Source organism: Manis pentadactyla, chromosome 9 (assembly GCF_030020395.1).
Source record: "Manis pentadactyla isolate mManPen7 chromosome 9, mManPen7.hap1, whole genome shotgun sequence".
NCBI classification, from domain to species: Eukaryota; Metazoa; Chordata; class Mammalia; order Pholidota; family Manidae; genus Manis; species Manis pentadactyla.
In genome coordinates this window covers 88,580,750-88,605,021 of record NC_080027.1, presented here as the reverse complement: position 1 = coordinate 88,605,021, position 24,272 = coordinate 88,580,750, and the positions used below count along the sequence as shown (strand labels likewise).

General features: G+C 40.3%; 1 protein-coding gene across 1 annotated transcript in view; it reads right to left on the bottom strand.

Annotated features, from left to right (window-relative positions):
* Positions 1 to 24,272, bottom strand: part of PTPRJ (protein tyrosine phosphatase receptor type J) — a 223,209-nt gene that overhangs the window by 54,081 nt on the left and 144,856 nt on the right. Inside the window, exons 4-7 of the mRNA XM_036923938.2 lie at positions 11,920 to 12,171; positions 10,582 to 10,800; positions 9,068 to 9,331; positions 5,525 to 5,776 (exon numbers count right to left, since the gene is read on the bottom strand). Of these exons, the coding sequence (XP_036779833.2) occupies positions 5,525 to 5,776; positions 9,068 to 9,331; positions 10,582 to 10,800; positions 11,920 to 12,171 (987 nt within the window). The remainder of the gene's footprint in view (positions 1 to 5,524; positions 5,777 to 9,067; positions 9,332 to 10,581; positions 10,801 to 11,919; positions 12,172 to 24,272) is intronic.

The window sequence follows — 24,272 nt, the reverse complement described above, 5'->3', positions numbered from 1 at the left end:
AAATATATCAAAAGGATCATACACCATGACCAAGTGGGATTCATCCTAGGCATGCAAGGATAGTACAACATTTGAAAATCCATCAACATCATCCACCACATAAACAAAAAGAAGGACAAAAACCACATGATCACCTCCAAAGATGCTGAAAAAGCATTTGACAAAATTCAACATCCATTCATGATAAAAATTCTCAGCAAAATGGTTATAGAGGGCAAGTACCTCAACATAATAAAGGCCATCTATGATAAACCCACAGCCAACATCATACTGAACAGCGAGAAGCTGAAAGCTTTTCCTCTGAGATCGGGAACAAGACAGGGATGCCACTCTCCCCACTGTTATTTAACATAGTACTGGAGGTCCTAGCCATGGCAATTTGACAAAACAAAGAAATACAAGGAATCCAGATTGGTAAAGAAGAAGTTAAACTGTCACTATTTGCAGATGACATGATATTGTACATAAAAAACCCTAAAGACTCTACTCCAAAACTACTAGAACTGATACTGGAATACAGAAAGTTGCAGGATACAAAATTAACACACAGAAATCTGTGGCTTTCCTATACACTAACAATGAACCAATAGAAAGAGAAATCAGAAAAGCAATTCCATTCACAATTACATCAAACGGGATAAAATACCTAGGAATAAACCTAACCAAAGAAGTGAAAGACCTATACCCTGAAAACTATAAGACACTCTTAAGGGAAATTAAAGAGGAAACTAACAAATGGAAACTCATCCCATGCTCTTGGCTAGGAAGATTTAATATAGTCAAAATGGCCATCCTGCCCAAAGCAATATACAGATTTGATGCCATCCCTATCACATTACCAGCATCATTCTCCAATGAACTGGAACAAATAGTTCAAAAATTCATATGGAAACACCAAAGACCCCGAATAGCCAAAGCAATCCTGAGAAAGAAGAATAAAGTAGGGGGGATCTCACTCCCCAACTTCAAGCTCTACTACAAAGCCATAGTAATCAAGACAATTTGGTACTGGCCCAAGAACAGAGTCACAGACTAGTGGAACCGATTAGAGACTCCAGACATTAACCCAAACATATATGGTCAATTAATATTCGATAAAGGAGCCATGGACATACAATGGGGAAATGACAGTCTCTTCAACAGATGGTGCTGGCAAAACTGGACAGCTACGTGTAAGAGAATGAAACTGGATCACTGTCTAACCCCATACACAAAAGTAAATTCAAAATGGATCAAAGACCTGAATGTAAGTCATGAAACCATAAAATTCTTAGCAAAAAACATATGCAAAAATCTCTTGGACATAAACATTAGTGAATTCTTCATGAACATACCTCCCTGGGCAAGGAAAAGAAAAGCAAAAATGAACAAGTGGGACTATATCAAGTTGAAAAGCTTCTGTACAGCAAAAGACACCATCAACAGAACAAAAAGGTACCTTACAGTATGGGAGAATATATTCATAAATGACAGATTCGATAAAGGGTTGACATCCAAAATATATAAAGAGCTCACGCACCTCAACAAACCAAAAGCAACTAATCCAATTTAAAAATGGGCAGAGGAGCTGAACAGACAGTTCTCCAAAGAAGAAATTCAGATGGCCAACAGACACATGAAAAGATGCTCCACATCGCTAGTTATCAGAGAAATGCAAATTAAAACCACAATGACATATCACCTCACACCAGTAAGGATGGCTACCATCCAAAAGACAAACAACAACAAATGTTGGCGAGGTTGTGGAGAAATGGGTACCCTCCTACGCTGCTGGTGGGAATGTAAATTAGTTCAACCATTGTGGAAAGCAATATGGAGGTTCCTCAAAATGCTCAAAATAGACTTACCATTTGACCCAGGAATTCCACTTCTAGGAATTTACCCTAAGAATGCAGAACTCCAGTTTGAAAAAGACAGATGCACCCCTATGTTTATCGCATCACTATTTACAATAGCCAAGAAATGGAAGCAACCTAAGTGTCCATCAGTAGATGAATGGATAAAGAAGATGTGGTACATATACACAATGGAATATTATTCAGCCTAAGAAGAAAACAAATCCTACCATTTGCAACAACATAGATGGAGCTAGAGGGTATTATGCTCAGTGAAATAAGCCAAGCAGAGAAAGAGAAATACCAAATGATTTCACTCATATGTGGAGTATAAGAACAAAGGAAAAACTGAAGGAAAGAAAAAGCAGCAGAATCACAGAACCCAAGAATGGACTAACAGTTACCAAAGGGAAAGAGACTGGTGAGAATGTGAGGGTAGGGAGGGATAAGGGCGGGGAAGAAGAAAGGGGGTGTTATGATTAGCATGTATAATGTGGAGGGTGGGGAAAAGGGGAGGGCTGTGCAACACAGAGAAGACAAGTAGTGATTCTACAACATCTTATTACACTGATGGACAGTGACTGTAATGGGGTTTGTGGGGGGAACTTGGGGTAGGGGTGAGCCTTGTAAACATAATGTTCTCCATGTAATTGTAGGTTAATGATAACAAAATTTTAAAAATTAAATTAAAAAAAAGAGAAGGGCTGTGTCAACTGTGGTCTGGCTACATGGTGAAACAGTCTGCAGCCACTAAAACCATGAAGCCCTACTAACTATGAGAGGGAAGCTACAGCATACAATGAGTAAATAAAAAGTTAAAATACAAAATGATAGTATAGTAATTAGAATGATGTAAACAAAAGGTAGTGATTCTACAACATCTACAAACAAAAGGTATAACTGTGGACACTGTTGACCACAGTGGACACTGTGGACCAGGAAGCTGGTTGACTTAGAAGAATATTTTTGTTTCCCTTCCTTACTATGGTGGTAAAAAATACATAATATACATCCATTTGTTTACCATTTGTAAGTGTATAATTCAGTAGCATTAAATACATTTCCAATGTATTTAATGGTTTTCCACCATTATCTATACCCAAAACATTTCATCATCCCCAACATATACTGTTCCCATTAAAATACTCCCTGTTCCTCCCTCCCTGCATCCCTGATAACCTCTGTTCTACCTTTTATCTCTACAAATTTGCCTGTTCTAGGTCCCTCATATAAGTGGAATCACACAATATTTATCCTACTGTATCTGGTTTGTTTCACTTATAGTGTTTACCAAAGCCCATCCATGTTGTAGCAAATATCAGAATTTCACTCCTTTTTATGGATGAGTAATATTCTATTGTATGTACCACATTTCATCTACCCATGCATCTGTCGATGGACACCTGGTTGCTTCCACCTTGTGGCTATTGAGAGTCATGCGACCATGAACACTGGTATACAGATAACTGTTCAAGTCCCTGCTGTCAATTCTTTTGGAAATACACACACGTAGCAATGGAACTGCTGGGGCCTATTTGTTTTCCTTTTTCAAAACAGCCTTTAATGCTGTTACATGAATTTTCCCCAATAATAAGTAAAGTTCAGTAACAGGATAGTGATCCCCTAAGCATCTAGTGCCTTACTGCAACTCTTCTTGATTTCCATTCAATGGAACCCAGTTATAGGCTGTGGCACAAGAGCTGCCTTCTCCTCCCAAATACTTTGCAGCTGCACCATAACAAAGTGCCAGTTCACACTGTGGTTAAGACCTCAGTCTTCAAAGCCAGAGGCCAGTTGTTTAAACTCTCAGAGTCTCCATTTCCTACTCTAGACAACAGAAATAATAATAGTACCTACCTCATGACATCGTGTTAAGATTTTTTTTAAATGGGCTGAGAGTCCAGCACTTTATAGACACCTAATATATTATAGTACTATTACATTAAGTTCTGGGGATTGACAAGTCACACAGTATCAAGGGTCCCTTACAGTAGTAATCCTCTTACCAGTACCTACATTCTCAAAAAGAAAAAAATGCATGTTGATAATGTAGAAATACATGATAGTTATGTAAATATATTTATACATTCATATAAATATATTATATATTCATATAAATATATTAAATTCATGACAATAAAGCAATACATGTTAGTAATAAGATCCCCTCTCAACAGCCGAATCTAAAATTCATACTTCATAAGGAATTACTACATTTCATCTGATGGATGTATTTTAGCAATTCCCTTATTTTGGAAGCAGATCTAAGTAATTATCAATGGTTAACCCAATTAACAGTTGAAGAAACCTACACAAGAAGAATCTCAAAAGCCCAACTGATTTCATGTGTGGCTCCCGAAATCAGTTTCTTCTCCTTATTCTTCCCTTCTGTATAAGGGACTTTATTGCAATCAAAGATCAAGAAGTATTGTATGTTTTGCAAGCTTTCCAAAGAATTTTATTTCAAATTTGAAAAACAACAGTAGTGAACGCTAAATTGTTTTCATGAAGTACTTTTATCAATATCAATTAGCCTTATAGAATAAATAAAACTAATGCATCAGGATGTTTTTTACAAAAGACTGTAAATAATCTAGCTGTCTAACAATAGGAGAGTATTTAAATAATTCAGGACACATCCAGTCAAAGTGGTTCTTAAGTTTTTGGGCCTTAAGACCCCTTTACCTTCTTAAAAATTATTAAGGCTCTCAGAAAATTTTTGCTCATGTAGGTTATATTTATATTTACTGTATTAAAATAAAAAGTGGGAAATTTTTAAAACATAAGAATGCACAAGCATACATTCTATTTGCCATCAGAGAACAATATCATCCCATGTCATACAGTATCAGAAAGACTCTACTGTACACTCGTCATGAGAGCATTAGAGTGAAAAAGCCAATAACATTTCACTATTCTTATGCTAGTAATAGCTCACAGACCACTTGAAAGAATTAGGAGACTCCCAGAGATCCCTGGATCATACTTTGAGAACCACTGATCTGGCCCAGGGATCAGCAATCTTTTTCTGTGAGAGTCACAAAATAAATACTTTAGGCTTTGTAGGCCATATATTCTCTGTTGCAATTACTCATTTTTAGCACAAAAGAAGCCAAAGGTTGCATATGAACAAATAAGCATGGTTGTGTTCCAATAATACTTTATTTACAAAAACAAGCAGTAGGCTAGATTTGGCCTATGGACTATTATTATCTGCTGACCCCTGATTGAGACAATGGAATGTCAGGCAGGTAGTACTATTATCCTGTAGAAATGTTCATACTGACAGGGAAGAATATTCATAATAAACTGGTAATAAATTAGAAAGAAAGTGGAAACAGAAGATAATAAAGCCACGTTTACAGGATGACTTCAATGTGTCTAAAAGAATGTATGCATGCATGTGTGTGTATATGTATACATATGCATATGTGCATGTGTGAAATTGTAAAACATTTCTACACCATAAGTTATCAGTGATTATCTCTGTTTCATGGTTTACATGTGATTTTCTTTCTTCTCATTTATTTGTATTTTATAAAATGTATATGCATTACTGTCATTATAAATTTTCTTAAAGATTTTTCTTAGATAATTAAAAGAAAAGCAATGTTTGGAAAATCTGACATTTATAAGCTCCACTCATTTTCTTTAAGAAACATCACTGTTTCACAGAAGACACTGTTTACCTGTTCTACCGCCAACTGTCTGGGAAGCCCCTTCAGTCCCATTCGGTCCTTGTGGAACTATTTCAAAAACATAGCTGGTTGCAGGCTGCAGACCATTAATGAGAATACTTAGGTTGGTAGTTGTGTTTACTGGAGTTTCTCCACACGGGGTGATACATATCTTAAAGGAAACTGAGTCACTGCTGCTCCAAGCTAAGCCAATTTCCCTTATGCTGACACTTGTCACTCGAAAGTCAGAAACTGGAGTAGGACCTGTGGGAAGAAAGTAAATGACTAGATTAAGAATCTATTTCTCCAGAAGACAAGGGTTCCTGAACCTCACAAATACTTATACAAATTAAATGCACATTTGGGACACCTGACCTCTTTTTTTACCCTTCTTTGTATTATCACCTACAACACAAGCCTGTCAGAAACTGGCATTTCTGTCCATTGATAGAACACCTGACTACAAGAGTGCAGAAATGCGTGCTTAGGTTGTACCAAGTCACTCACGGAAATGAGAGGAAGCATGAACCCTAAGTGGACAGGGGCTCAAGTTCTGGAGGAAGACCTTGGCAACTGCTGGTTGCTTCATTTTCAATACATCATAAACCTCCCAGAGCCTCTGTTTAGGGAGGTGCAACAGAGGCTACAGTTGACCCCCAAAATCCATTCCCCCTTTTTCCTTAGTCATACACTCCTGTTTTACTCGTGTGCATGGCTGTGGAGTAAAGACTACATTTCCCACCCTCCCCTGCAGCTAGATTAGACATGCAAATAATTTCTGACGATGAGATGTGAGCAGAAGTGCTATGTAGCTTCCAGTAAGAATCCCTAAAGCATGGAACACTACTTCTGCCCTTCCTCCTTTCTGTAGCTGGAGTATGGATATGATGACTGGAGCTCAGGCTGCCTAGCTCTTGAAACAATATTGTGGCTGTGGTGGTAGCTGTGACCGCTGGATCCCACGACTGCAGTGCAGAACATGCATTCCTGGAGCCAACAACAATAGCCAGGGCTTCTGTCGGACCAAGCTGGTGGCGCCCCCGTGGGGAGTTCGACACCCTCAGCTGTTATTAGTTAACTGTATCCCCTCAAAATTCGTATGTTGAAGTTCTAATCCCCAGTGCCTCAGGATGTGACTGTTATTTGCAGACAGGGTCTTTAAAGAGGTAATTAAGGTAAAATGAGGTGATTAAAGTGGGCCCTAATCCCATGTCTGGAGTCCCTATCAGAAGAGGATAAGTTCACAGACATGCACAGACCAAAGGGCAACCATGTGAAGATACAAAGAGGAGACTGCCATCTACAGGCCAAGGAGGGAGGCCTCAGAAGAAACCAACCCTGCATCCCTTCATCTCAGGCTTCTCAACTCCAGAAGTGTGAGAAAATAAATATCCACTAAGCCTACCAGTCTGTGGTACTTGTCATGGCAGCCAGAGCAAACTAACGCACCAGCCCTTCCAAAGATTCTGTGGATCCTCGATTCCCAGGATGAAATGAAAAACCTCATAGCTTCTGTTTGCTACCACAGAGCCCTGGCTGATACTATACCATCCATCCTGCCTAGTGCTGGGCCTCTTTTACAATGACAGAGAAACTCCTGTCTTCTTTAAGCCATTAATACTTGGGGAGTTGTTTGTTACTCACAGATGAACCTAATCCTAACTAATAGATTAAACAGTTAAAAAAGTAATCCTGCCATTTGGGACAACATGGATGGACCTAGAGGGTATTATGCTCAGTAAAATAAGCCACGCAGAGAAAGATAATAAACAACATATGATTTCATTTACACGTGGAATCTAAAAAAAAAAAACAACACCAAAATGAACAAACATCAACAGACTCATAGACACTGAGAAGTGACTGGTGGTTACCATGGGGTGAGGCTGGGATGGGTGGATAACACAGGTGAAGGGGATAAAGAGACACAAAATCACAATCATAATATAAATTTTTCACGGGGATGAAAGGACAGCATAGAGAATATAGTCAATAGTTCTGTAACATCTTTGTTATGTTGACAGAATAGTAACTACACTAGTTGTGGTGAGCATTTAATAATGTAGATAACTGTCAAATCACTATGCGTCCTGTAATGGTCATAATTTATCTATGAAAGGAGGGACAACAGTAGGGACAACTGTCAAATGAAACCAATACTTGAAACCAATATAACACTGTATATCAACTATACTTAAATTTTTTTTTTAAGTTGTATATTCTTTTCTGCATGACACTTGCTTTCAACTTCCTGGAGAGAAAACCCCAGAACATACAGCAAGATCTCCATCTCATTCTCAAGATTTTACATTTTTTGTCAAGATTCAGAGAAAAAAAAATTTTTTTTTTACTTCTAACAATACCATAGATGTAAACAAAACAAATTTTTTTACAGTGTCCTTTGGGGCAATTTTAATAAATCTCTTAGTTAAAATAAACTTGAAAAATGTATAGAAAAAGGGAACAAATGTTGAAAAGGTCCTTAATTGGAGTAGTTATATCATCAACAATTATCTAGGTTTCTGCTGTTGTCCCTCCTTTCATAGATAAATTATGACCCAGTTACAGGATGCATGTCATTTCTTAGTAAGGGCTGTAGCCTCACTCAGCATTTTTATAGCTGTTAAAAAAATTAAAAAGTGACGAAGTGACAGCAGATTCCATTAACCCCGGAAGGCCAGCCCAGGAGACATTTGTAAGGATGCCTATAATATGCTTCGCGGGAAGCAACACCAACTTGAGTAAAGCATTCTTGCGGAATGAGCCCTGGGTTCGCGTCCTGGCTCTGCTGCTCACTAGCTCTGTGGCCTGAGGCAAACTGTTCAGTCATGCTCGGCTGCAGTTTTCTCACCTGTGCCACAGGGATCCTAATACCTACCATGAAGGCAGCTGCAATACTCGTAAAGCTCCCAGTCCAGTGGGGTACCGATGCTGGTCCACTACTACACTGCTGGTACACTGTTCTTGTTTTACCTCCAATTACCAGATAGAAACCTTTTTATTTGCTGCCTATCATTTTATCTTTAAGGGACAACTAAGCAAAGGAAGGATGAGATACAGCTGCGTCCTGCTTCATTATAACATCGGCACCCAAAGGGCAAAGGGAGAGGAGCAGCCAGGTCCTTCTGTCTCTGCATATTAGTTTATTTTAGGCTCTGTCACACTGGAATGGTTGTTATAAGCACATGCTGGAGTTCAGACAGCCCGGATAGCTAAGCTCACCTCTCTCACTTACCAGCTGTGACACCTGCCTAAGGCACACCTCTCTCAGTCCTGGCTTCCCCATCCATAAAGTAAGGCTAATACCCACCATGTCACAGACTTGAGAACATTAAACAGGACAGCACAAAGAACGCAGGTTGCATGAAGCTCAACATGTGGGTAGGGCCGACCAGTGATCCCTGTTATTATATGGCACGTGCTGAAGGGGCCACAGTCCCTGTGGACCCACCACTGAGCTGTGCTTTCCTTGACGGCAGGAACAGGGCTCTGTGTACCTGAGCCTGGCACACAGCAGGAGGAGACAGGGGTCAGCAAAACAATGAGCAAACTCACGGGTGTACACTTGTAGAAACTCCGGCATGCCCCCTGAACCACTGACAAGGAAAGGATACACTGTGATGTTGTATAAGGTACTCGACGTGAGGGAAGAGATGACGGCATGGGTGTCACTGACGTTGAAATCGAGGATAGAGTCCTTGCTGGTGACCTGAATGTTGTAGATATAGACACAGGACTCATTACTGTCCATTTTCCAGGACAGGGCCATGATGGTGGCACTGATGTTCACGACTTTAAGGTCAAAAGTCTGACTGGAATCTGTGACGACACAAGAATGGCCACATCAGAGAGAGAGGAAGCTGTCATCAGGGCACATCATCTGATCCAAGAAACACATTTAGAGATTGTTCCTTCCTGTTGTACACCATTTAACCACAACCACAACATACACCAATGTGGGGGGTGCCCAGCAAAAGTCAGAAATCATCTTCAGTGAAGAAACAGCCTGGCCAGTTGGAACTGCATAGGTACTCTTTGTTCTTGTGTGTTGCCTCTTACAGACAGGATGGACTGCTCAAATAACATGGGCTCCACATGCCTTGCCCTAAGTGCTGTGTGACCCAGAAAAGTTCTCAAGCATAATTCACCCAAGAATAAACACTACACTATATATGATCAATTAAAGATCACAGACTTTAGCATGAGATGGGGCTCGATTCCAGGGTCAGTTCTGCTTTAACAGCCAGGTGGATCTAAGGAAAATCACTTGAGCTCCAATTCCTCATCTATAAAATCAAAATAACAATCCTAACCTCAAGGAAAGATAATACAAGAGTGCCCGTTATTTGCACTTGTCCACCCCACCCTCCCGACCCATCCTCTCTGCCTGCTCTGGGCCCTGGAAGGCTGATCACCGCACACTGCATTGTTAGGGTAGGGGGAGGGCAGGGGTCACTCTGCCAGATGGCCTGGGGTCAGGTTCCACCAACCAGCAATATGGGCAAGCTACTCGGAGGCTGGGGAGAAAGCTATTGGAGTCTTTCTTCACACAGTCTCATTAGCACCAATCCAAAAAGCCTCCAAATACCAGTCAATTTACAGAGTGGGAATGCTAATAAATTTTGGGTAAAAAGCATCAATGTGCATGTCAACAAATTTCAATAGGAAGATGAGTATACACTCCAAGGTCAGGTCAAAAAAGGAAACTCATTTTTTATCTCAAGGGGAAAATACTTAACTAACATCAACAAAATGAATATCTATTTACAGGAGAAAAATATCACACCAGTTTGTCTCACTGGCTAGTATGCAGAGATATGAAAGAAAGACATGAAGTAGCAGTGCCTAGAATCTGCACACAGTAGCTGCTCAGTATGTTTTACTGAGCTGAAAGAGTCCTGGCCCCAGAGTTAGGAAGAAATTCACTGGATCTGCTCCGTCCAAAATCTCTTCCAGAAAATTCTCTCTGACAACAAAACCACTTGTGAAGCAAGAGATAACCAGAATCACAGAAGATGAAACTGTGCTAGAAAATTGTGACTGAAATTATTTTACAAAATTCAACATACTTGTGCTGAAATCTATGCACTGGGGCTGTCCTTCTGTGCCATCTGCTGCTTGAGAATGAACAGGTGCCTTGTTCGGTGCATGAGACGTTAACCCAAAATCCAGGACTTGTGTGTGGAAAGTCAGAGGACTGTCAGAGGGTGGGTCTGTATGATGGAGAGGGTACGCAGGAGCAGTGGGGCTCCCAGGTGGCTGAGTGAAGGTCTCTGTGTTGTTAGCATCTGTTTCAAATATCAAAGGAAAGACATTAACTGCAACAGAAGCATGTCCCCTCTCCTTTCAGCGTCTCTGCCCTCCTCCATAGGATGACAGATACATCAGATGTTACCCACAGTTAGTACTCCACAAATCTCTCTCCCCTTACTCCCCCACAGAGAGACACCGCCTCCTGAAAAGACCCTGACTTGGGGTAGACATTTCACTTTCTTGCTTTTGTCCCAGGTACTCTTCCAAGTTTAGCTATTTGTATCTCTCCCCATTCTTTCCAGAAATCATCTTCTCCCACCCAGCTGCAAACGTGGCTAGGGACAACCACATGATTCAAACTTGGCTCATCAGAGCCCACTCTCAAGGAATCTCTCCCCCCGGACAGGATCCCTGCTGATAGAGAGTGTAACAGGAGAATGGCCCAGTGGCCATTTCTCTTGAAGTTGTGTAAAGGAAGTCAGTTCGAGAACAAAGCTGATAAAAAGAAAAAAGCAGGGAGAAGAGAGGAAAGTCATCTCATCTCTCTTCAAGGTCTTGCTGCCCATAGCAGAGGAATAAACATGAGCTAGTAAGTTGCTCAATTAAGCTATTTCATGTCTAGTTTCTGTCTCTTGTGATCAAGAATCCTAACACCCATTTTATAGTTCTCTTTCCTTATGTGTAAAACGGGGATTGAGAGCTTGTTCTCAATTCACAGGGTCACCCCTGAAAATGTTTTGAAATCTGCAAATGACTAGTCCATTGTCAGTGTGGAAGTCATCTGCCAGATTTGCCTGCTCAGCGTCCCTTTTCTCAATGGTTGTAGTGTGTTCCTCCAGTGGCCCTACTTGGATTAACATCTGTTATTTGTTCAACCAAACTTAGAAGTAGCTAAAGGGGCCAGCTACTTTCTGAGATGCCAGACTGCAAAGAGTTTGAACCCCCACTGCTATTCTGAGCCCCACTGCGCTGACCTGTGAAATTTTTCCTTCCTTCTTCGTTTTTTCTGCAGTTGCGAGGTCACGCTAAAATTGGAGGAGAAGCCCTCTATAAATTCTAAAACTCAAATACAACAACAAATATAATAGCAGTATTTTTTCAATATATTAAGTTACTGAGAATCAAAACCAGCAAAGCATACTTCTGTAACTCACCTAAGCCACTCTCTGTAGCCAGGGGATCTCTGTGTTTCTCATATGATTCTAAAAGATACAGGGTGATGTTATGTTGAATCCCTGGCTTCAGGTCTGAAATGTTAGCTGCTAAGTCTTGAGTCAACTCCTCACAGCTTCTAATGCTTTCAAGAAGTATCTGGCAGATGACAGTGCCATTTTCGCTTTTCCAGATAAGAGCAACTTGTGTCACACCCACAAAGGCAAGACGAGGACCAGAAATTGGATGAGGTTCTATTTTAAAAACACACAATGGGAATTGATGGAGTGAGATATTTGTAGTCACTTTTCATTAAGAATGACCAGGATCATTGATGTTTCAATGTAACCTACTGAAAACAATTCCTTTTTATTAGAGTCCAGTCCAGTGTCATTCTATCATTGCACAGAAGGAAATATATATATACTATTATGCAAAAAAGAGAAGAGAATATACCTTAAAGCCATAGTTTTTTAGGATCTGTACTATTCTCCTGGACAGCTAAGTCCAACAGTGATTTAACACTCTTGTAAACTGTCTCTTTTAAACAGTAGCATTTAATTACATTTGTTTAGACATGAGAAACGGGGTATTATATAAAGCAATTTTTTGCTATGTCTAATGGTCTTGATTCAAGATAATACAAACAATACCATTTCCTAGTACCACATTATTTCAGCTAAAGAACTCATCCCTGTATTCCAAACCCAAGAGGATATTTCAGAAGACTTCCAATCTATACCCTCCCTCATGCCATTCTTTCCATCACTTTATTTGTCTGGTGGCAACATAAATCAAACCATTTCAGCCAAAATGACATCCACTCCCTACATTCTTTAGATAAGAACATGAAACACAGAGAGGCAGGGCGGCATGCTCAAAAGCACAGCTTACTGGTAGCATGAGGAAACTGGAACTCAGGGCTCCAGCTTTAACCACATAAAAGCATAAACAGTGCTGCAGATGGAACCAAAACACTGCCTGCAGTCTGCAGGCAAGTGGCTGAACTGGAAGACACTGCTGAAGGTGTCCATAGGCACTGTCCAGCTCTGAAGCAAGCTAATCCACTCTATGATTCTATTCTCCCATCAAGTTTTCCTAATGCAAAGACTTCTAACTTGGGTCACACATGTCCTTTTTTTTTTAAGAAATGTAACACCTGGGAGGATTATGATTCCCGACGTCAAGCTCTACTACAAAGCCACAGTAATCATGGCAATTTGGTACAGGCACAAGAACAGACCCATAGATCAATGGAACAGAATAGAAAGCCCAGACATAAACCCACACATATATGGCCAATTAATACACAATAAAGAAGCCATGGGAGACAGTTACATATCTTAATAGAAAATAACTAAAGCATTTTTTAACGTACTTAGACTGTCATGCATATGTGCATACTCTACAGCTTTTATTGTCTTGTCTCTTGTCAGTAGACCTTCAGTATACAGTATGGTGGGGTCTGCCAGTCAGGTTAGTCAGCACCAGCATCTGTCCAGCTGTTAGATATAGTACGATTCATTTAAAATCTGTTCTACCCCAACTATAGGCCAAGGTGTTGTATCCGAGGTATGTGCTGTAATTTGATTTATGTACACTAGAGCACACTGTAGAAAAATCTTAGCTTCATTAGTAATATGACACATGTATATAGTGAGATGTCTTTATTGTGTGCTTTGCATATTTTGCAAATATGCACGTCATTATTTTTCTTTTTTGTTTAAGCAGTGTTTGGCCTGGAAGAGTGATATGCTTGCTGCATAATCAAAGGACTAAAGAGTCAAAGATGAAAAAATATATATATTATATATGATAAAGCAGCCATGGACATACAATGGGGAAATGAAAGCCTCTTCAATAGCTGGTGTTGGCAAAACTGGACAGCTACATGTAAGAGAATGAAACTAGACTATTGCCTAACCCCATATACAAAAGTAAACTCAAAATGGATCAAAGGCTTGAATGTAAGTCATGAAACCATAAAACTCATAGAAAAACATAGGCAAAAATCTCTTGAATATAAACATGAGCAACTTTTTCCTGAATGCATCTCCTTGGGCAAGGGAAACAAAAGCAAAAATGAACAAATGGGACTACATCATGCTAAAAAGCTTCTGTACAGCAAATGACAACATCAGTAGAACAAAAAGGCAACCTAAAGCATGGGAGAATATATTTGTAATGACATACCAGACAAGGAGTTAACATCCAAAATATATAAAGAACTCATATGCCTCAACAACCAAAAAACAAATAACACCATTAAAAAATGGGCGGAGATCATCAGAGAAATGCAAATTAAAACCACAATGAGATACACCTCACACCAGTAAGGATCACCACCATCCAAAAGACAAACAACAACAAATGTTGGTGAGGATGTGGAGAAGAAAGGGGAACCCTCCTACACTGCTGGTGGGAATGTAAATTAGTTCAACCATTGTGGAAAGCAGTACGGAGGTTCCCCAAAAAACTCAAAATAGGAATACCATTTGACCCAAGAATTCCACTGCTGGGAATTTACCCTAATGATGCAGGAGCCCAGTTTGAAAAATACAGATGCACCCCTATGTTTATCGCAGCACTATTTACAATAGCCAAGAAATGGAAGCAACCTAAGTGTCCATCAGTAGATGAATGGATAAAGAAGATCTGGTACATATACACAATGGGATATTATTCAGCCATAAGAAGAAAACAAACCTACCATTTGCATCAACATGGATGGAGCTAGAGGGTATTATGCTCAGTGAAATAAGCCAGGTGGAGAAAGACAAATACCAAATGATTTCACACATCTGTGGAGTATAAGAACAAAGAAAAAACTGAAGGAACAAATCAGCAACAGACTCTCAGAACCCAAGAATGGACTAACAGTTACCAAAGGGAAAGGGACTGGGGAAGATGGGTGGGAAGGGAGGGATAAGGGGAAAAAGGGGCATTACGATTAGCAGACATAATGTAGGGGTGGGGGGCATGGGGAGGGCTGTACAACACAAAGAAGACAAGTAGTGATTCTAAAGCATCTTACTATGCTGATGGACAGCGATTGTAATGGGGTATGTTGGGGGGACTTGATGGGGGGAGTCTAGTAAACAATGTTCATGTAATTATAAATTAATGATACCAAAATAAAATAATAAAATAAAATAAACGGGCAGAGGATATGAACAGATAATTCTCTAAAGAAGAAATTCAGATGGCCAACAGGCACATGAAAAGATGCTCCACATCACTAATCATCACGGAAATGCAAATTAAAACAACAATGAAATATCATCTTGAGGGGCGGAAGATGGCAGCGTGAGTAGAGCAGCGGAAATCTCCTCCCAAAACCACATATATCTATGAAAATATAACAAAGACAACCCTTCCTAGAATAAAGACCAGAGGACACAGGGCAATATCCAGACCACATCCGCACCTGAGAGAACCCAGCGCCTCGCCAAGGGGGTAAGTTACAAGCCCTGTCCCGGCGGGAGCCGAGCGCCCATCCCCCCAACTCCCAGCGGGAGAATAGGCAGAGCGGGAGGGAGACGGAGCACACGACTGCCGAACACCCAGCCCCAGCCATCCGGGCCAGAGTGCAGGGCCCTAGATACTGGGAAAACAGGGCAGCAAGAACGGTGAGCAGGCACCGGAGGCCGGGCGCCGGAGGACATAAGAAAAGCGCGCGACCAATTTTTTTTTCTTTTTTTTTTTTTTGCTGTTTTGTTTTGGCGAGCGCTTTTTGGATGTCTTAAAGGGATAGGGACCCCAATACTAGAGAAACAGGGCAGCAAGAACAGTGAACGGGCACCGGTGGCCTGGCGCTGGAGGACACCAGAAAAGCGAGCGCCCATTTTATTTTTTTTCCTGTTTTGTTTTGGCGAGCGCTTTTTGAAAGTCTTAAAGGGATAGGGACCCCAATACTAGGGAAACAGGGCAGCAAGACCGGTGAGCAGATGCCTGAGGCTGGCACCGGAGAATAAAGAAAAACGAGCGGCCACCTTTTTTTTTTTTTTAATTAAAAAAATTTTTTTTATATTTTTTTTCTTTTTGGTGGTCGTTGTTTGGTTTTGGCGGGTGCTTTTTGGAAGTCTTAAAGGGGCAGGGCGGGACACTTAATCCAGAGGTAGGGAATCCAGGGATCCCTGGGCACCCTAGCCCCTGGGCTGCAGGGAGCAAGGAGGCCCCTTACGGAGATAAATAGCCTCCCAGCAGCTCCTGCTCCAACGCGACTCCACCACTTTGGAGTAGCTGCCCGAGCCAGGCCACGCCCACAGCAACAGCTGAGATAAACTCCATAGCAGCCGGGCAGGAAGCAGAAACCCTGTCTGCGCGCAGCTGCGCAGCACAAGCCACTAGAGGCCGCTGTTCTCCCAGGAGAGGAGGGCCACAAACCAACAAGAAGGGAAGTTCTTCCAGCCGTCACTAGTCCCAGCTCTGCAAACTATTCCTATCACCATGAAAAGGCAAAGCTACAGGCAGACAAAGATCACAGAGACAACACCAGAGAAGGAGACAGACCTAACCAGTCTTCCTGACAAAGAATTCAAAATAAGAATCATAAACATGCTGACAGAGATGCAGAGAAATACGCAAGAGAAATGGGATGAAGTCCAGAGGGAGATCACAGATGCCAGAAAGGAGATCACAGAAATGAAAAAAATCTGGAAGGGTTTATAAGCAGAATGGATAGAATGCAAGAGGCCATTGATGGAATTGAAACCAGAGAACAGGAACGCATAGAAGCTGACATAGAGAGAGACAAAAGGATCTCCAGGAATGAAACAATATTAAGAGAACTGTGTGACCAATCCAAAAGGAACAATATCCACATTATAGGGGTTCCAAAAGAAGAAGAGAGAGGAAAAGAGATGGAAAGTATCTTAGAAGAAATAATTGCTGAAAACTTCCCCAAACTAGGGGAGGAAATAATCGAACAGACCACGGAAATACACAGAACCCCCAACAGAAAGGATCCAAGGAGGACAACACCAAGACACATAATAATTAAAATGGCAAAGATCAAGGACAAGGAAAGAGTTTTAAAGGCAGCTAGAGAGAAAAAGGTCACCTATAAAGGAAAACCCATCAGGCTAACATCAGATTTCTCGACAGAAACCCTACAGGCCAGAAGAGAATGGCATGATGTATTTAATACAATGAAACAGAAGGGCCTTGAAACAAGGATACTGTATCCAGCACGAGTATCATTCAAATATGACGGTGGGATTAAGCAATTCCCAGACAAACAAAACCTGAGGGACTTTGCTTTCCACAAACCACCTCTACAGAACATCTTACAGGGACTGCTCTAGATGGGAGCACTCCTACAAAGAGCACACCACAAAACACCCAACATATGAAGAATCGAGGAGGAGGAGTAAGAAGGGGGAGAAGAAAAGAATCTCCAGACAGCTCAATAAGCGAGCTAAGTTAGGCAGTAAGATACTAAAGAGGCTAACCTTGAACCTTTGGTAACCACGAATTTAAAGCCTGCAATGGCAAAAAGTACATATCTTTCAATGGTCACCCTAAATGTTAACGGGCTGAATGCACCAATCAAAAGACACAGAGTAATAGAATGGATAAAAAAGCAAGATCCATCTATATGCTACTTACAAGAAACTCATCTCAAACCCAAAGACATGTACAGACTAAAAGTCAAGGGTTGGAAAAACATATTTCAAGCAAAAAACAGCAAGAAGAAAGCAGGGGTTGCAGTACTAATATCAGACAAAATAGACTTCAAAACGAAGAAAGTAACAAGACATAAAGAAAGACACTACATAATGATAAAGGGCTCAGTCCAACAAGAGGATAACACCATTCTAAATATATATGCACCCAACACAGGAGGACCAGCATATGTGAAACAAATACTAACAGAACTAAAGGGGGAAATAGACTGCAATGCATTCAACATAGGAGACTTCAACACACCACTCACCTCAAAGGATAGATCCACTGGGCAGAAAATAAGTAAGGACACGGAAGCACTGAACAACACAGTAGAGCAGATGGACCTAACCGACATCTATAGAACTCTACATCCAAAAGCAACAGGATACACATTCTTCTCAAGTGCACATGGAACATTCTCCAGAATAGACCACATACTAGGCCACAAAAAGAGCCTCAGAAAATTCCAAAAGATTGAAATCCTACCAACCAACTTTTCAGACCACAAAGGCATAAAACTAGAATAAACTGTACAAAGAAAGCAAAGAGGCTCACAAACACATGGACGCTTAACAACACGCTCCTAAATAATCAATGGATCAATGACCAAATCAAAATGGAGATCTAGCAATATATGGAAACAAATGACAACAACAACATTAAGCCCCAACTTCTGTGGGACACAGCAAAAGCAGTCTTAAGAGGAAAGTATATAGCAATCCAAGCATATTTAAAAAAGGAAGAGCAATCCCAAATGAATGGTCTAATGTCACAATTATCGAAATTGGAAAAAGAACAACAGATGAGGCCTAAGGTCAGCAGAAGGAGGGACATAATAAAGATCAGAGAAGAAATAAATAAAATTGAGAAGAATAAAACAATAGCAAAAATCAATGAAACTAAGAGCTGGTTCTTCGAGAAAATAAACAAAATAGATAAGCCTCTAGCCAGACTTATTAAGAAGAAAAGAGAGTCAACACAAATCAACAGTATCAGAAACAAGAAAGGAAAAATCACGGCGGACCCCACAGAAATACAAAGAATTATTAGAGAATAATATGAAAACCTATATGCTAACAAGCTGGGAAACCTAGGAGAAATGGACAACTTCCTAGAAAAATACAACCTTCCAAGACTGACCCAGAAAGAAACAGAAAATCTAAACAGACCAATTACCAGCAACGAAATTGAAGCGGTAATCAAAAAACTACCAAAGAACAAGACCCCCGGGCCAGATGGATTTACCTCGGAATTTTATCAGACATACAGGGAAGACATAACACCATTCTCCTTAAAGTTTTCCAAAAAATAGAGGAAGAGGGGATACTCCCAAACTCATTCTATGAAGCTAACATCACCCTAATACCAAAACCAGGCAAAGACCCCACTAAAAAAGAAAACTACAGACCAATATCCCTGATGAACGTAGATGCAAAAATACTCAACAAAATATTAGCAAACCGAATTCAAAAATACATCAAAAGGATCATACACCATGACCAAGTGGGATTCATCCCAGGGATGGAAGGATGGTGCAACATTCGAAAGTCCATCAACATCATCCACCACATCAACAAAAAGAAAGACAAAAACCACATGATCATCTCCATAGATGCTGAAAAAGCATTTGACAAAGTTCAACATCCATTCATAATAAAAACTCTCAGCAAAATGGGAATAGAGGGCAAGTACCTCAACATAATAAAGGCCATCTATGATAAACCCACAGCCAACATTATATTGAACAGCGAGAAGCTGAAAGCATTTCCTCTGAGATCGGGAACTAGACAGGGATGCCCACTCTCTCCACTGTTATTTAACATAGTACTGGAGGTCCTAGCCACGGCAATCAGACAAAACAAAGAAATACAAGGAATCCAGATTGGTAAAGAAGAAGTTAAACTGTCACTATTTGCAGATGACATGATACTGTACATAAAAAACCCTAAAGACTCCACCCCAAAACTACTAGAACTGATACAGGAATACAGCAAAGTTGCAGGATACAAAATCAACACACAGAAATCTGTGGCTTTCCTATATACTAACAATAAACCAACAGAAAGAGAAATCAGGAAAACAACTCCACTCACAATTGCATCAAAAAAAATAAAATACCTAGGAAAAAACCTAACCAAAGAAGTGAAAGACTTATACTCTGAAAACTACAAGTCACTCTTAAGAGAAATTAAAGGGGACACTAACAGATGGAAACTCATCCCATGCTCGTGGCTAGGAAGAATTAATATCGTCAAAATGGCCATCCTGCCCAAAGCAATATACAGATTTGATGCAATCCCTATGAAACTACCAGCAACATTCTTCAATGAACTGGAACAAATAATTCAAAAATTCATATGGAAACACCAAAGACCCTGAATAGCCAAAGCAATCCTGAGAAAGAAGAATAAAGTAGGGGGGATCTCACTCCCCAACTTCAAGCTCTACTATAAAGCCATAGTAATCAAGACAATTTGGTACTGGCACAAGAGCAGAGCCACAGACCAATGGAACAGACTAGAGAATCCAGACATTAACCCAGACATATATGGTCAATTAATATTTGATAAAGGAGCCATGGACATACAATGGCGAAATGACAGTCTCTTCAACAGATGGTGCTGGCAAAACTGGACAGCTACATGTAGGAGAATGAAACTGGACCATTGTCTAACCCCATATACAAAAGTAAACTCAAAATGGATCAAAGACCTGAATGTAAGTCATGAAACCATTAAACTCTTGGAAGAAAACATAGGCAAAAACCTCTTAGACATAAACATGAGTGACCTCTTCTTGAACATATCTCCCCGGGCAAGGAAAACAACAGCAAAAATGAGTAAGTGGGACTATATTAAGCTGAAAAGCTTCTGTACAGCAAAAGACACCATCAATAGAACAAAAAGGAACCCTACAGTATGGGAGAATATATTTGAAAATGACACATCCGATAAAGGCTTGACATCCAGAATATATAAAGAGCTCGCACGCTTCAACAAACAAAAAACAAATAACCCAATTAAAAAATGGGCAAAGGAACTGAACAGACAGTTCTCCAAAAAAGAAATACAGACGGCCAACAGACACATGTAAAGATGCTCCACATCGCTAATTATCAGAGAAATGCAAATTAAAACTACAATGAGGTATCACCTCACACCAGTAAGGATGGCTGCCATCCAAAAGACAGAGAACAACAAATGTTGGCGAGGCTGTGGAGAAAGGGGAACCCTCCTCCACTGCTGGTGGGAATGTAAGTTAGTTCAACCATTGTGGAAAGCAGTATGGAGGTACATCAAAATGCTCAAAACAGACTTACCATTTGACCCAGGAATTGCACTCCTAGGAATTTACCCTAAGAATGCAGCAATCAAGTATGAGAAAGATCAGTGCACCCCTATGTTTATTGCAGCACTATTTACAATAGCCAAGAATTGGAAGCAACCTAAATGTCCATCGATAGATGAATGGATAAAGAAGATGTGGTACATGTACACAAGGGAATACTACTCATCCATAAGAAAAGGGCAAATCCAACCATTTGCAGCCACATGGATGGAGCTGGAGGGTATTATGCTCATGAAACAAGCCAAGCAGAGAAAGAGAAATACCAAATGATTTCACTTATCTGTGGAATATAAGAACAAAGGAAAAACTGAAGGAACAAAACAGCAGCAGAATCACAGAACTCAAGAATGGACTAACAGGTACCAAAGGGAAAGGGATGGGGGAGGATGGGTGGGTAGGGAGGGATAAGGGGGGGAGAAGTAGGAGGGTATTAAGATTAGTATGCATGGGGGGGTAGGAGAAAAGGGAGGGCTGTACAACACAGAGAAGGCAAGTAGTGATTCTACAACATTTTGCTATGCTGATGGACAGTGACTGTAAAGGGGTTTATACGGGGGACCTGGTATAGGGGAGAGCCTAGTAAACATAATATTCGTCATGTAAGTGTAGATTAGTGATACAAAAAAAACAAAACAAAACAAAACAAAAAGGGTAGTTCCTGTGTGGTAGCCTCCAATGAGTTCTACACAAGGGTATAACGGGCATATAAAAGTGTAGGCAAAGGATCTGCTTATGTTTATACAGAGGATCAAAGCCTAATTGGGCTACCCCGAAAATGAACTAAGATACGATATGAAAAAGAACTTCCAACATCGGCACTCTCTGGAAGAGTCATGCCAGAAGACAATCATCAGAAAACCCCAACAAAGATCCACACACTGCTACAGCTGTAGATGCACTCATCCCACCAATTCCTGGACTTGCCATGGGAATGAGGAAGGAGATATCTAAGCTGGCCTGTGCATACAGTAAAACAACAAATTTGACTGGATCTATACTGTTGGAACTCAACCAAGAATTAGGAGAAGTGCAAATTGTAGCACTCCAAAATCTTAAAACTACAGACTATTTACTGTTAAAAGAACATAAGGGATGTGAACATTCCCCAGGAATGGGTTGTTTTCATTTGTCTGATTTCTCTCAGACTGTTCAAGTTCAGTTGGACAATATCCACCATATCATAGGTAAGTTTTCACAAATGCCTAAGGTGCCTAACTGGTTTTCTTCGTTTCACTGGAGATGGCTGGTAATTACAGATATGCTTTGGTTATGTAACTATACTCCTATTATGTTAATGTGTGTGCACAATTTAAGTAGTAGCTTAAAACCTATACATGCTGAAGTTACTCTACAAGAAGATATGTCAAAGAAATAATCAATCTTCCCATGTTTTCTTCCGCCTGCTACTTCTATAGCTTTTCTTCTTCCTTCCTAATTACAACCCTTCAATAGAATTCGTGCCTCATATCAAATTTACCGAGTATCATAATTCTTCCAAGTGGTAAAGATACCTCAAGACAAATGCTGGGCATAGAAGCTACAGGGCATAAATATGCAAAGAAGTAAAAAGCTAACCATTTCAAACAATAAGGCTTCTCTCTCACTTACCAACTTTACATTTCCCTGTATGGCCCCAGAAGATGACTGGTTAGCCAGAGATGGGTAAGATTCCTCAAGGGAGGAACAACCTAAGACAGGCACAGTCGCAGGGGGGTCATCAGGTGAGAAATTGGGGATCAACAGAGGTTAGGCTTAGAACCTCACCCCCCCCTGTTCTGAGAGAAATCTTCTGCATACATGGATGTTTTATTGCCCTTGTCTAGCTTGGATTAACACATAGTCTACAGGCACACACCTGATCATCTACATTTGCTCCCTTACAACACTAAACTATGTTTTCTACCTTTATCTTGTATCTATCTACCACTTCAGCATTTTATTAAAAATAATAATAATAAAGAGAGAAATGTGGTATCCACATATAAATCAAGTATAAAAATCAAATGAGTATTCATATTTGAACTGACTGTTTATAGTTCATAATGCATGAGCAAAACCAAAAGTTTCTGTGAGGACTGCCCTTGTACTGTTCACCATGTAACTTATTCACTACGTAAGAATTTGTTCTCCATGTAAGAACTTGTTTGTTATGCCTCAGAAGATTGGAGACTGACGAAAATTAGGCTTGGGGTGGATTAATGATTGTGCATTGAGCATTGACTCCCCTATACAGAATTTTATTGTCGTTAACAACCGTTTGATCAATAAATATGAGAGATGCCCCCACAAAAAAAAAAAAAGTATACACTTCCAATGGTAAAATAAATAAGTAACCAGGATGTAATGTATAGCATAAGGAATATAGTCAAGATATTGTAACAGCTTGGTATGGTGATAGCTGGTACCTAGAATTGTCATGTATATAAATGTTGAATCACTATGTTGTACACCTGAAACTAATGTAATGTAATACTGTGTGTCAACTACCCTTCAATAAAAAAATTAAAAAAAAAAAAAAAGAAATATCATCTCACACCAGTTAGGATGGCCAAATTCAAAAAGAGAAACAGCAACAAATGTTGGTGAGGATGAGGAGAAAGGGGAACCTCCTACACTGCTGGTGGGAATGAAAACTAGTTCAACTATTGTGAAAGCAATAGGGAGGTTCCTCAAAAAACTAAAAATAGAAATACCATTTGACCCAGCAATTCCACTTCAAGGAATTTACCCAAAGAAAACAACTTCCCAGATTGAAAAAGACATATGCACCCCTATGTTTATCGCAACACTATTTACAATAGCCAAGATATGGAAGCAACCTAAATGTCCCTCGGTAGATGAATGGATAAAGAAGATGTGGTACATATACACAATGGAACACTATTCAGCCATAAGAAAGGAACAAAGCCTACCATTTGCAACAACATGGATGGAGCTGGAAGATATTATGCTCAGTGTAATAAGCCAGGCAGAGAAAGACAAGTACCAAATGATTTCCCTCATTTATGGAGTATAACAACAAAGCAAAACTGAAGGAACAAAACAGCAACAGACTCACAGACTCCAAGAAGAGACTAGCAGTTACCAAAGGGGAGGGGTGGGGGAGGGGAGGGGAGGGTGGGTTCGGAGGGAGGGAGGGAGAAGGGGAGTGAGGGGTATTATGATTGGCACACACAGTGTGTGTGGGGTCACGGGAAGACAGTGTAGCACAGAAAAGACAAGTAGTGACTATTGGCATCTTACTACACTGATGGACAGTGACTGCAGAGGGGTATGGGGGTGGGGGACTCAATAATGGGAGGAATGTAATAACCACAATTTTTTTCATGTGAAACCT